The following is a 13787-nucleotide window of genomic DNA, read 5'->3' as shown; positions in this document are numbered from 1 at the left end:
AACGATAAAATAAAATTAAACTTATGTTTTGGCATTTGGCATACATCTTTATTAGTATACAAGCCCTCAGTTGTACCAACCATCTCCCTTTCTCTATGTAGCATTAAAGGCCTACGTTTGGGAAAACACATTAGAATCAACTGATACTAATCCAGAGCTCCTAGAACACGCAAAGGCTCACACCTGTTGAAGGCTGGGCGTGCTTTACAGGATTTCACTCCCGTCATCCTTGACAAGCACCCTAAGAGGTAGTTGCCACTGCAACCCCTATTTTCCGAGTCCATGCTTTTAACCATTATACTATTCCAGCCACTGTACATGGGACCAGGAGCCTACTCTCCGCAACTGGATGGCCTGGGCTTGAATTCTGCCTTTGTCACCTCCTTGCAGTGTGACCTTGCTCTTATTTCTTCACCCTGTACTTTAGTTTTGTCAATTACAAAATGGGCAGGATGATAGTCCCTACCTCACTGGGTGGTTATGAGGATTAAATGAATTAAAATATATAAACTGAATGCTGAGAATGTGGCCTGGCACATTTGTTTGTCCTATTTACTATTATTATGTTATGTTGTTGTTATGATTATGTTATAGTATGTTACTATTATTATTTATAATTGACCTAGAGTCTCTCAATCCAATGTATACCTTAGAAATATTTCTACCTACATAAGAATACTCTTTAATAAAAGCCCCCAAATGAACATGGAAATGTTGAACCTACTCTTTAAAATCTAGAGACACACACAGACACCCCTCTAATTTCAGGCACTAGAGCTATAGCCTTTTCAAAGCAAATGGCTTCCCCCCAGTATAGTCATAGGTATAGAAATAAAAGTAATGCACCCTGCCAATTTTGGTCAAACAGACATTTTACTCAACAGTTTAATCACAATTAAGAGAGCTGACATAGCACATCCACTTCATTCATAAACACACTGTCAGCTGGCACATAAGAAAGAGACAGTTTACATGACAGTCCTGATGAGACAAGAAGGGTTTCATCCCGGTTAACTTGCGAATCCGTGATGGCCAGCCATGGGGCCTGGTATCTTACCAAGGCCGAGGCCCATGAACTCTTCTCCTGCCAACGTGTGGCCCTTCAGGCTCCCTTCTCTTTCTCGCCCAGACCCAGACAGGTAGCGGGTCTTCACGCCGGTTCCTATCAGCTGAGCAAGCTCCAGCTGGCTGATGCATTTCAAGATCTAATGGAAAGAAGGTGTGAAGAAATGAGTTTCCACTTCACAGCCTGAAAAAGGGCACTGTGATCTCAAGTCAGCCATTCAAGTGTTCTTTGAAACAAGCAGCTTTTCAAGGTGAGAATAGAATCTAAGGGCCTTAGGATGGCTTCCCGAGAGGACATATCCACTGGCCAAGCAGCATCAAGAGCCCTGGCTACACAGCCCTTCTTCAAGTGTGGGTCTTGAAGATAAGCCATGCAGTTTTTAACTATTAAAAAGGAGCAAAGCAAAAGAAAAGTTGGCACAATGGAGGTATGCCATAACTATGTTTATTTAGTTAAGTACTCAATAAAGAGAAAAAACGTATTTGATTGGAGCAAGGGGACTCAACCCACATGCCACTCAGTAAGTGCACCATTTAGTCTGACCAGCCACCTCCACCTCCCTGTCCACCCTCCCCCTGGACACAACCCACCAGCCTTGCTGGCCTCAATGTTGCTCCTTTAAACTGCCATCTCTGGTCCCACCAGGGCCGATGGGCACTAGCTGCTCCTTATGCCTGAGATGCTGCTTCGCCTCGGCTCAGTCCTTCGATTCCCAGCTCAGATGTGAGTGTGCCCCTCAGAGAGACTGTCCTTGACTATGCGAGATCATATGTCCCATCGCTACCCTTGGTCCTACTTTTTGTTTCCTTAGCACTCATCTTTTTTTGGCATTATACCATGGGTTGGTTTGTTCTCTGCTGTAAGTGTCAAGAGGGCATTAACTCCATCTTAATCACTGTTAAATCTCCAGCACTCAAAATAGTTGGCAATTATTATGTGGTCAACTGAACAAATAAGAATGTGCCCTAGAATGGCATGCGGTGGGGGATGAGAATGTCCCCGGCGGGTACTTCTGGTGCCGGTGGACGCGCCTGCACACAAGCCCTCTCTCTCCTGGAGATACCCAAACAAACAGAAATCAGTCCCAACATCAGTCCCAACTTCTGCAGGAAGCGTTGGCTACACGAAACTTACAGAGGGACAGCACATAGATGCCCCCCGTAAACCCTTCCTAAGGAATTTTCGTGGGAACTTCTGACTAAATAAAGCTGAACGTTGCCTTTCATGCTGACGTTACAATCCAGTCCCAGAGTACAGGACTCCACGACACCACTGAGCACTGCTGAGTATTTTTGCTTAGAAATTGCCACCTTATGACTGAGAAATGGATTTAATTCCTCCAAAGAATCATCCCTTGATTTTCCACACAGCACAATACTATTAAATTATTACTAGTAAACTACTAATGCCCTCCCTTTTCCAGAAGCTTGGGATAGCTGGGATCTCAAGAATGTCAATAATACTGCAAAGACCAAGGACTTATTTGTTCTAAGCTGATTTCTCGAAGTTTCTAACCACAAAGGTGGCTAATTTCGTTTTTAGTATTTCCAGATGCTACCACACACTTGGCAAGCAGCAGGAACTCCACATTGGTCATACCTCTCAGGCTAAAAAAAAAAAAAAGCTCTAGAAGAAAAAGCAACTATTCCTTGATTCTCCAGGTATTATGGTCATACCTCTCAGGCTAAAAAAAAAAAAAGCTCTAGAAGAAAAAGCAACTATTCTTTGAATCTCTAGGTATTATGATTCCTCAGAAGATGGAAAATGATTTTTTTAAAAAAGCATACAAATCAACAGTTTCTAACATGGACTACTCGGAGTTGTGACAGAGAAAGGAAAGTGGGACAAAGCTATGTGCCATGGTGACGATGACAGCAGCTAACACTGCTGAGTTCTTCCTACTTGCCCAGTGCGGTCGTAAGCCCCTTTCCTTCTCACAAGCACCCCAAGAAGGCTGCACAAACGAGGAAGGCGGCCTCAGTGACTAACCAGCCCGTGCCATACAGGCGGAAGGGGGTGGAGCCCCCAGACCAGACCCCAGCAGCCTGGCTCCAGAGCCTTTGCCCAGACCACCCGATCCATGCAGGGGGCGGCGGCTGACAGCAATTTTCTTTCTAGGTCAAACAGTCCCCTCTACTCCCCATGGCCTCATCTCTACTCTTTCACAGTTTTCTCTCTAAACAAAAGGTAGTACATCTAGGTAGTAGAAAAATTAGAAATTAAGGAAAAAAAGAAGAAAACAAATAGCCTCTATAATTCTATCACTCAAGATGTTAACACTTTGGTTTATCCTTTCGAATTCCATTTTCTGTATGTTTGGCACCAGGGATGACGTCTCACAGTGTTAAAACAACTTTTTAGTTACTGTACTGTGACCATCTTCCCATAACACGGTCTTTAATATCATCTTTATCTTTTTTCTCTGAAGTCTCTTTTAATCCATAGGTCCCCCTTCCATTTATTATTTTTCTTGCAATCGATGCAAAACCTGGTCATCTGCTCTGTGGGTCTGTCACACCTAGAATTTGCAGGCTGCATCCTCATGGCATCAACTATCTGTCACAGCTTCTGTCTTCTTACGTTTCCTGTAAACTGAAATTGGGGTTTGAGTCTGGGGCAAGAGCATTTCTTAGGTGGTATTGTGTGTTTCCAGCAGGAAGCACATAATGTCTGCTTTTTAACAACATCATTTTTTCAGCATCATTGTAAATGGCCACATAAAATTCTAAGGAAAGCTGTCCCACATTTTTTAAAAAAAGAGCTCTCTCTCATTGCTGGGATACTGGATATCTAGCTGTTTCTAATCCAATCTTTGCCCTAGAATGATTAAAACTGTGCTTACTGTCCTTTTAAAACATCTTTGTAGAAGTATGTAACTATGTCCTTAGGTGAAAATCTTTTTTATTTTATTTTATTCTTTTCTCCTTAGTTGTTTTAATATGGTTCCCAAGTAGCACGTTGTGGACATAGGTGAGAATCTTATAACATTGTCTAGTTAAATCAAAAGGTGAGCTCACCGGCACGCTCTGACGCTCATTGTGAATGCTGACCGTTTCTTTTAAAGATACAATTGGGAGAGAGATCAGTCTCCTGGCTGTGTGGTAAGTGTACACTGACTATAGGAACTCCCAGGAGGTGCAGGAGGACTTAAGACAAGTGGCACTAAGATGGGAATAAAGTCGCCTCAACACAAGTGCACTCTGTGGGGGTGCACACCGTGAGGGGGTGTGTCTGAACTCCCTCTGTTTTTACGGCCCCAGACAGGCTGACTTTCAGATACACGAGGTAAAGCGAGGTATGACTTTGAGAAAAATGGAACTGACCACAGAGATCAACACTGAATAAAAGAAATGCCAGGAGCCACCCCAACTGCGAAAAGGCAATTCAAGGACACACACCTCATGCCAGGAATTCCCCAGGTAGTTGCCGTCGGTGTGAGCCACTGTAATAAGCGTCTTTATGGTGTCGATGTTCTTCTGCTTCATTTCGGTGATGCTGGAGCTGGCTGTGAGCAGGGAGAAGCGAGCAAGAGCCTGAACATAGGCATCTCGTTCCAGCTGCAACGGAAGCCCAAGAGAACTGTGATGCTACCTTTAGCGTGGTTGTTTTCACATCTGTAGGGCTGGTGTACAGGGCTTCTCTGATACCTTTTTAAAAATCATGTCTTTTGAATCCTATCTGATACCTCTGTACGCACACTGACAGGCTCTCTGCACATGAACACGCCACTTGTTCCATGTTGATGTCCTCCGGCTATCAGAACATCCCAGTGAGGCTTCCTGTACACCACACCGCAGCTTTCTCCTTTCCCCCCGACCTCGATCGAACCTATCTATCCCACGTTCCATTCTCTCGACTGCTAAGATTGCCAAATAAATTCTAGTATCTGCAACAATCCTGCAAGGTAGGTGTATTTTCTCAAGTTTACAAATGAGGAAATAAATGGTGTTTCAGAGAGAAGTTAGCTGGGCCAATGTCACGTGGCTGGAGAAGTAGCAGAGGTGAGTTTTTTGAAACCCAGATCGTCTGACTTCAAAGCCTGTGGCCTTGTTGCAAAAGAAAATGTCTAACTGTAAAACGAATGGGAACAGAAGATTGAGTTTACTTAAATAAATGGGTGCAACTTCTTACTGACTTGGAAAGGGATGCACGGGATTGACAACCTCCTGATCTCATAACAGCGTAAGAATTACAGTCCATTTATTTGCTTGAATTTTTCATGACTCAAAAGGTTTACAGATACATTCATATTGTACTGAACTGCTCGTTTCCCCAGAGAAGAATTGAAAAGACAGGAAGTAATAAAATCTGATCTTAAAAGGAAAATGATATTTTTAAGCACACATTTAAAGACAGAAAGTTGGGCAGATGGCTAGAAAGGCTATTTCGTCAAACGCAATCAAGTAGCTTGGATCTCACCTACGCTTAAAGAAGGTTTTATTCCAAATCTCTTAATTTTTTTTTCCCCTAATGAGATGCCAGTACAAAGCTATGGGTTTCTTCTCAGTGGGCATGAGTAAATAGTTTGCTAAGACTCTTGATTTACTGAAAATTTCTGATAGTTTCTAAGTTTCATCAAATCTAAAAGAATACAACCAACTAAAATCTCCGGAGCGTTGCTGACGTACACCCACCTGCATTCCAAAGATGCAGGCAATTCGGATTGCACATCTGATGCCTTCTAAGCACAGTGAGGCTACTTCAGTGTCATCACAGTTCTGTAGTCCAATGCTGTAGGCTGCCAACAGTGGCGTCCACACCAGCTATCAAGGAAGGAAGGTTTCAGTAACATCCAGAGTTTTAGCATGGAAAGAGCACCTGCAGGCCACACTGTTAGTCACCGGAACAGCCAGGATGCCAAGTTCACTGATACTTTTATTTCAATCTATTCCATTCACAATATAAAACAGTTCCTCCTAAACTATGGTCACAGCTATCACTATAAATGTACTATTTACTAAACATACAGTTCAAAAGGAAGGATTGTTAATATGTGGCTAGTGTGCCACAACTACAACTACCTGTGCACATGGCAGACATCACTAGTAAATCCCAGAACATCCTGTTCCCTACTGAATCTGCATCAGGCTTGAGAATGCTTCTTTACCCAGTGTACCAGGCAGCCATTATAAATCAGAAGTCGGTGTGCAAAATAAAACCTGTAAGTGACTTCTGTTTGTAACAGTTTACTGAAAGGTTCTTAATTCAAAGAATGTAGACTTTACTTTTCTTCCAACTTTCTTGTGAATTCCTTGGAAATAAAAGGTCACAAAAATCTAGAATTGATCACCTAACAGAATATTGACAGTTACTATAAAAACATCTTAAGAGAAAATTACTGTGCTATGTATATAGAATATGTATATTTTCTAGATCTTTTAAAAATAGAGACCTCAGACTATTGTCTTTTTCTTCCCTCTAATCTCATGTAACAAAGTAGACCTAAGGCCACCAAGGTGTGAGATGTCCCAACAAAACTATCTCTTTATCTTTTGCCTGAATAATTCATTCAATCCCTCCTGCAGCCCTGTATGTGGCCTCATTTTATAGATGAACAGAGGGAGAGGTTGAGTAACCTGACCAAGGTCACACAGCTACAAAGTAGCAAAGCCAGGATTCAAACGCAGATGTTGTGACCACAGAGTCCACGGCTGGTGCTGGGGCTTGCCCGGCATCATCAAAGGATACGTAGGAAGGACTCGCTTTAGTTACTCTTCAGACAGAAGCACCTACACCTGGACTTTCCTCTCCTCAATCTCTTTACCATTGTAATCTCGCCAGCCAGCTTCCCGCTGGCCAACTCCAGCATCTGGCTCAGCCACAGGCTCTGTAACGTCTCAGGATACTCACTTTGAACATTGGCCGGACATGGTCCAAGTGAGTGGCGCTTGTAAACGGGGCTTTGGCATGGCTCACAGCCTCCATCAGAGCTTTGGCTGTTTTAGCCATTTGCTCCATCTCCAGATTGTACAGTAGCCGCCGCTGCTTTTCACTAGCTACATCTATAAAGAAGTAAGATAAGAGCAGTATGATAAGAGCAGCTAACACTGAGTATTTGTTATATGTTGGGAACTATTTCAAAAGATGTACACTGATTAACTCCCAAATCCTTCCAACTATCCCATGAATGTGCTACAGATATAATATTATTACCATTTTACAGATGGGAAAAACGAGGCAGAGAGGCTAAGTAACTTGCCCAGGGTCATACAGCTAATAAGCAGTAGAACTGGGACTTGATCCAAGGCAGTGTGGCTCTAGCGCCTGTGCTCTAAACTACTACACTCTGCTGCCTCTCAAACAAAGAAACTGAAAACTTCACAGGGGCCTTAACTAATAGAATTAAGAGTAGAAGAGAATCAAGAATAGAATCAAGGCCGGGCGCGGTGGGTCACACCTGTAATTCTAGCTCTCTGGGAGGCCGAGGCGGGCGAATTGTTTGAGCTCAGGAGTTCGAAACCAGCCTGAGCAAGAGCGAGACCCCGTCTCTACTAAAAATAAAAAATATATAGAAAAAATTAGCCGGGCATGGTGGCGCATGCCTGTAGTCCCAGCTGCTCGGGAGGCTGAGGCAGTAGGATCGTTTGAGCCCAGGAGTTTGAGGTTGCTGTGAGCCAGGATGACGCCATGGCACTGTAGCCTGGGCAACATAGTGAGACTCTGTCTCAAAAAAAAAAAAAAGAATAGAATCAAGGTTGGCACAATCACCACTGGAATTAAAGCAAAGTTTAAAGAATACATTTTTTGGGGTAATTTAGCTCTCAGATTACATATTATAATTCCCTCTTTTTCCTAATCACAAATCTAGCAAGATAATATGAAAGAACACAATAATAGAATCATATTTCTATTCAGATATCTAGATATGCAAATTAAATCCATCACCAGAGTAGTCATGCATTTTGATACACTAGAAAATGAGAATTAATAGAAATAATTTGCCATTAGACCTTACTCTGCTTAGTAGATTTGGTTGCAATCGTATGCTCTTTTGTTTCTTTCATTGCAATTTTCTTGCCTTCTATCTCTTCATAGATGCTCGAGAGATACTCTTCTGGTAGATCTTTACTATCATTGATACCGCGATTCATTTTAATATACTGCTCTTTTGTCATTTTGTTTTTTACCTGAAATTGAAAAAAATTAAAAGCCATTTTAAAAACATCTAATTGCCCAAGCGAGCTACTTACTTAGCTAGCACAATATACGAATCATTAAAATGTTTTACCTGAGGACTGTGCAAGTCTGTAGTGAGCATAATAATTGAATACGCTAGGACGTACGCAGTGTCGGCACTAGCAAACAGAGTTTGCCTGCAAGAAAAGATTCCAGAGGTAAAAAACGTTCATGGCGACAAGGTGTGGAAGGCACAGTGCTAAAGGGGACACGCTTCACTAAAAGCAGGCCGGCTGCTCCACCTGATCCCAAAGAAGAGTTTTCGTGCTCTCACCCTCACTGAACAATAATTAACAACCCAGAGTACAGAAAATGCTAATGTTGTGTTGGATTCTAGGCTTCTTTGAATGAAGTAGTTTCAAGTCAATTTTTTAAAAAGACCCTTGAGGAGCATCAAGGGCCATGACTAAGGTGAGGCAAGTGAGCACAAGATGTCAGGAGACCCTCACTTGTGGCTGCTGCCCCTGCCCTTGCCCTGCACTGAGAGTGACACCTCTTTACGTTTCGCATGCTCAGTGCCTCACCTGATCCGGCTCCTGAGAGCATCTACTTTGTGTCGTGCACCCTGCTAGGCACTGGACAGACTGACTGAAACTGTTGTTTAGTTATTAGTTATGTACAGTTTATACCATCCATTACAATACTGAACGGAAATACAAAGGAAAATATTTATGTCATTCTAAACAATAAGCTTGTGAAGTCTGACTTTTTTGCCTTAGGCAAGAGGAGACAGACAAAAACGTGGATGTACAACCGCATATGTGAAGCTGAAGCTAGAAAATCTGGTCTGTCCAAATTGCCCCTAATGGGAAAGGGAGACATTTGAAGAACATAACGAAAGGTTTGCATTTTAATATGAGATTTAATTAGGTTACATATTTAGTGACTAAGGAAAACAGAATGACGCTTCCAGGTCCACACGGGAGATATGTTTAAAGTAAATAAGATCTAATTATGTCTTCACAGAGAATTCTAATGTCCATTTGGTTAAAATGATTAGACATTGCCTCTGCCAATCCTGCCATCTCCCAGGAACAGCTTGCCATCTACTCAGAGGACTGGGACCAATTAATATAAAAACGAAGTTGACTTGAGAAGAAAACTGTTATCAAAATGTTTCCACTGAACAATTTCTACATCATGTTCACTGTATATTCAGACATTCTTAATTGCACGTTCAGTGGAAACAGCATGAGCTTTCGAGTTAGACAAATCCATACTCAACCCTGGCTCTGCTACTGATAGATTTTGGATAGGTGGCTCATCTTCCAGAGTCTCAGTTTCCTCACTTGTAAAATGGGGATACTAGTCCCAGGCTTACCATTAATTAAGTGAAATGCAAGTAACTTATGAAATGCATGGCCTACACGCAAGCAGCATTTGATAAAGGTTTATTTCCTTTTCTACTTCCAATTCCTACAAAAACACGAACCACCCATCAAAAAAGTCCCCATGATAAAATCACGTCCTTTGGTCGTTTTTATTAGTTTTGTAGCCATTTCTGTAACCTGTTCATCAGTATGTAATCAAAGAAAAACCAAAATCCTTGGGATCTACCCCATATATTAAATCAGGGAGCTATTCTTGATTAGGGAAGAAGTGCCCAATTTCCTCCTCTAAACTCATAAAACTACTCTTTTATAGCAGTTAATAGCATAGGCTTTAGCTGTATGATCTTGGGCAAGGTACTTAACCTCTCCGGTCCTCAATCTCCTTGTCTGTAGAATTGGGGAGGGAGGAGGACACAAATAGGTTGCTGTGAGGTCTTACATGAGATAATCTCTCAGTATAGTGCCTGGCACAAGGTGAACAGATACTTTAGTTGCTTGGCACAGATTTAGAAAGATTAAACCTCAACCAAATTAAGCTTAGTGTTCTGATGTGGAAGAGACTTAAACATGGTGCTCACCCTTGGTTGCACTCTATGTATCTTGCGGCAAACTTCTCCATTAACCGGTCAATCTTCTGGGCTTCCCCAGGTAGGCGGAAACCTTCTAGGAATGTCCGCAGGGCTGAAACAAATTCCTTTTCACAGAAGTCAAGTTGGTCCACGTAGGCATACATCACCTCCTTGTTGAACCTTGTGCTGTCTCCCAGAAAATCACCTACTTGGGTCTGAAACATACACACTGACTCACATCCAGAAACTGTCAAATATGAACCCACAGCAAAAGCCACCTGCCAAACAGTAGAGTCAGAACACCCTGGCCCTAAATGCCCAGAACACACTGGACTACTCAAACAGCTAGGGAACACCTGAGCTGCTCACCCACCCAATCATTCCAGATTCAGCCTATCCTGCCATGGATGAAGGAAGATGAGGACACATAACAGACTTAAAAACAGAAAGAATGACGGGAATCACTCAGGAACAAAGTTAGTTGCAGCTGGGCAGCCAGAAGAACACTTTCTAACGGTCAAGGACATTTTGAGCTCCGACATTGTTCCACCAAGTATGCAACCACCTGCCGGGAGGCTCATTTATTCCCTCGAAAGAGCTTTTGCAGCCCTGGCCAAAGGGATAAGCAGGACTGCTGTAACGAGGGGTTGGACAATAGACAATGTACTCAGGGCCAGCCAATCCTGAGGCTCAAGCTGGTAAGCGCTCAGAATCACCTGATGGGACTCATATGCAAGAGCTAAACCCCCAGTCTTACAGAATCGAGGCGCTCTTCCTGGTGCAGGAATTGGGCAATGTCTTCCACCGACGTTCCCAGCATGCCCTGCTCCTGGAGATACTGGATCCCCCTCTTGGGTTTCTTGTTGAACCTGTTTCAGGAAGAGATGGGACACAGGGTGCTTATTTCAAAATCTGCAGCATTGAAAAAGCGTATTTGAGTTTACAGTAGAACACTATGAACAAGCCATCACATATAAGCTGGTAAGGTCCTGTGTGTCCTGGCAGCTTTTCCAAATCCCACCTTCAATTTCTAACCCAGCAGAGTCCACTAGTTGTCACCCTGTATCCATTCTCCCCTTCTCCAACACTAATAGAACCCTAGGCGTTTAGATAAGTCACAACCATTGTAATGAAAACTACATTTCCCTGCGTCCCTTAAATAAAGTACAGCCATGTGATAGAGTGAAATAAGAGCAGAATGATGTGGGTACTTCTGGAGGGATCCTTAGACAAAGCTGACTCAGGCGGGAGGTATACCCTTTTGGCCCTTTCCCCCTTCTTTCCAGAATACATGTGGGATGGCTGGTAGTCCAGCAGTCACCTTAGGCTATGAAGCAACCCTGAAGATGAAAATGATGTGCTAAGATGGTAAAGCAGTCAGATAAAAGGAGCCTAGATCCCATAAGAGCCACCATGACAGCCTTAGACTGCCCACTTTTGGATTTCCTTTACTTGAGAGAGAAATACATGGTTTAAGCACTGTTATTTTGTATTTTTTGTTAAAGGAAGGCAAAGCTAACTAACATATAGATTCAACTTACATTTACCAGGCCTGCACGGGCGAGTGACATTCATGGATAAACACAAACTGGCAAGGGCCGTGAAAAACTCACACAGGCGCAAGGACGGAGACTGACTCTGCTTAGATAGTGTGGTTACAGAAGGCCTCTCTGAGGGAGAGACGTTTTACCAAGTCTGAGGGATGAAAAAGAGCCCAGAGTATTCCAGGCAGAGGGCACCATGGCGAAAAGAGTTGGAGGTGTTCAAAGGACTGAAAACGCACTGTGTGACTCGGGGCACTAGTAGGAGACGAGCTTAGTGAGGGAGGCCAGAGGCTGGGTCAGACTGTGGTGCAGAACAGGAAACTTGGAATGATTTTAGGCAGGAAAGTGATAAGACTTGATTTATGTGTTCAAAAGATTACTTTAGCTGCTGTGGGGAGAATACACCGGCGGGAGGTGCGTGGTGAGAGTGGGCATGAAGAGATTAATACTTCTTTCAATTAGTATTATAACATCAACTTTGAATTTACTGAGTTAATCATTCAAAAGTTGGGCAGGATATGAGATTGTTGTATGTATTCATGTGTCTAAAAGACTGGAAAGAGACAAAGATTTACCAATGACTGACGATGATGCTATGGCTATATGGGAGAAAGTCCTTATTTTTCAAAGATGTGTGGCTGAAGTATCATGATAGTTACAAATTAGTGTAAAATGGGTCAGAAAAATATATACATACGTAAAACAAATATGGCAAATATTAATTTTTCTGTATGTCGAAACTTTTCATAATACGTAATTGGGAAAAATGTTAACAATGGTGATTTCCTCGGGTAGTAATTTTATGAGTGATTTTTTACATTCTTGCTTTATATTTTTCTATATTTTCTAAATGGGTTTAATTCTTTTCATCGGAAAAGGGAAAAATAAAGGCTGCATTAACCACACAAACAGTGCTTTTATAACAGGCATTTCCCCCTCAGGAGCCACTTCCAGGTTCCCAGAGAAAATGTGGCTTTGTTAGAGGCCCCAGGAGATCCCACTAGAGCGGCAACCACACTCACAACTCAATGCCATGTTCAATGATTTCCTTTTGTTGCTTGATGACCTCAAACTGCTCCGGGTCATCCTGAACGGTTGTCTGGGTCCCCGAGGACACCGTGGACTCCATAGATGTCACGCTGCTCCGTCTCGCCATGTCAAGGCTTTTCCCATCCCCCATTTCCTGATCCGTGAGCCTCTCCTGACCTGCAGTGACATAAAAGCAAAGGAAACCAAAAAGGTTAATGGGACAGAGACATGGCTGAGTAGGTCTGGCGTCATGGTTCCCTTTGCCAGACCTCGAACAGCAACAAGTTTGTCCTAGAAGGACCACAAGCATGAAACCCTAGTATTGTATCTCTCAAACACTTTAAAACTCCTTTTTTTTGAATAGTCTTAAAAAAAACCAACTTCTTTATTCATGGCACTTGATGATCTAATTCTAAAATTCACATGAAAGCATAAGAAAAGGCAAAAACAGACAAGATACTTAAAGAATAATGGACAGGTAGATTTGCCCTACAAGGTACCAAAATTTATACGACTACAATAATTTGAAAAGTGTGGTGCTGGTGTAAGAACAGAAAAATCAATAGAACAGAAAATCTAGAAACAGACTTAGATACATAGGAGAATGTGGTGTGTCATAAAGGCGATGCTTCAAATCAGTGAGGGAAGGAGAGACTACTAAAAAAGTTAGAATGATCAGCTCCCCATTTAGAACAGTAGAGTTAGAGCATAACTTCACACTATTCCCCGCAAATTCCAGATTTAATCTACTAAAAGCAGAACTTTTAAATACTATAGGTATTTAGCAAACTACAATATTTTCTTCGATTCTAAGGCAACGACACCTAGGTAACTTTTCCTGGCAGTTGTAAGAAGCCTGTTATGAACGGAGGTGACAGCTACGCTCTCTCACCGAGGCTGGTCTGGTGGTTGGGATTCACATATAGGTCTTTGCTCCATTCCACCATGCACTTGAGAATGGACACAAGGCACTCCAGGCCTTTCTTCCTCAGGCTGAGCTCCTAAAGGACAAAGTGACATAGAATAGACACTTAGCAGAAACGTTAAGAGAATACACATCTAGGCCGGGCGC

The 13787-nt window shown here is 42.6% G+C and overlaps 1 protein-coding gene across 1 annotated transcript in view; it reads right to left on the bottom strand.

Moving 5' to 3' along the window:
- Positions 1–13787, bottom strand: part of ARFGEF2 (ADP-ribosylation factor guanine nucleotide-exchange factor 2 (brefeldin A-inhibited)) — a 95316-nt gene that overhangs the window by 41089 nt on the left and 40440 nt on the right. Inside the window, exons 13-22 of the mRNA XM_012654693.1 lie at positions 13608–13716; positions 12709–12892; positions 10900–11011; positions 10152–10357; positions 8295–8379; positions 8022–8193; positions 6917–7068; positions 5701–5829; positions 4465–4623; positions 1020–1205 (exon numbers count right to left, since the gene is read on the bottom strand). Of these exons, the coding sequence (XP_012510147.1) occupies positions 1020–1205; positions 4465–4623; positions 5701–5829; positions 6917–7068; positions 8022–8193; positions 8295–8379; positions 10152–10357; positions 10900–11011; positions 12709–12892; positions 13608–13716 (1494 nt within the window). The remainder of the gene's footprint in view (positions 1–1019; positions 1206–4464; positions 4624–5700; positions 5830–6916; positions 7069–8021; positions 8194–8294; positions 8380–10151; positions 10358–10899; positions 11012–12708; positions 12893–13607; positions 13717–13787) is intronic.

This window comes from Propithecus coquereli, unplaced genomic scaffold, assembly GCF_000956105.1.
Source record: "Propithecus coquereli isolate 6110/MARCELLA unplaced genomic scaffold, Pcoq_1.0 Scaffold444, whole genome shotgun sequence".
NCBI classification, from domain to species: Eukaryota; Metazoa; Chordata; class Mammalia; order Primates; family Indriidae; genus Propithecus; species Propithecus coquereli.
The sequence above is the reverse complement of the archived record's forward strand: the minus strand, read 5'-3'. Positions and strand labels throughout refer to the sequence as shown.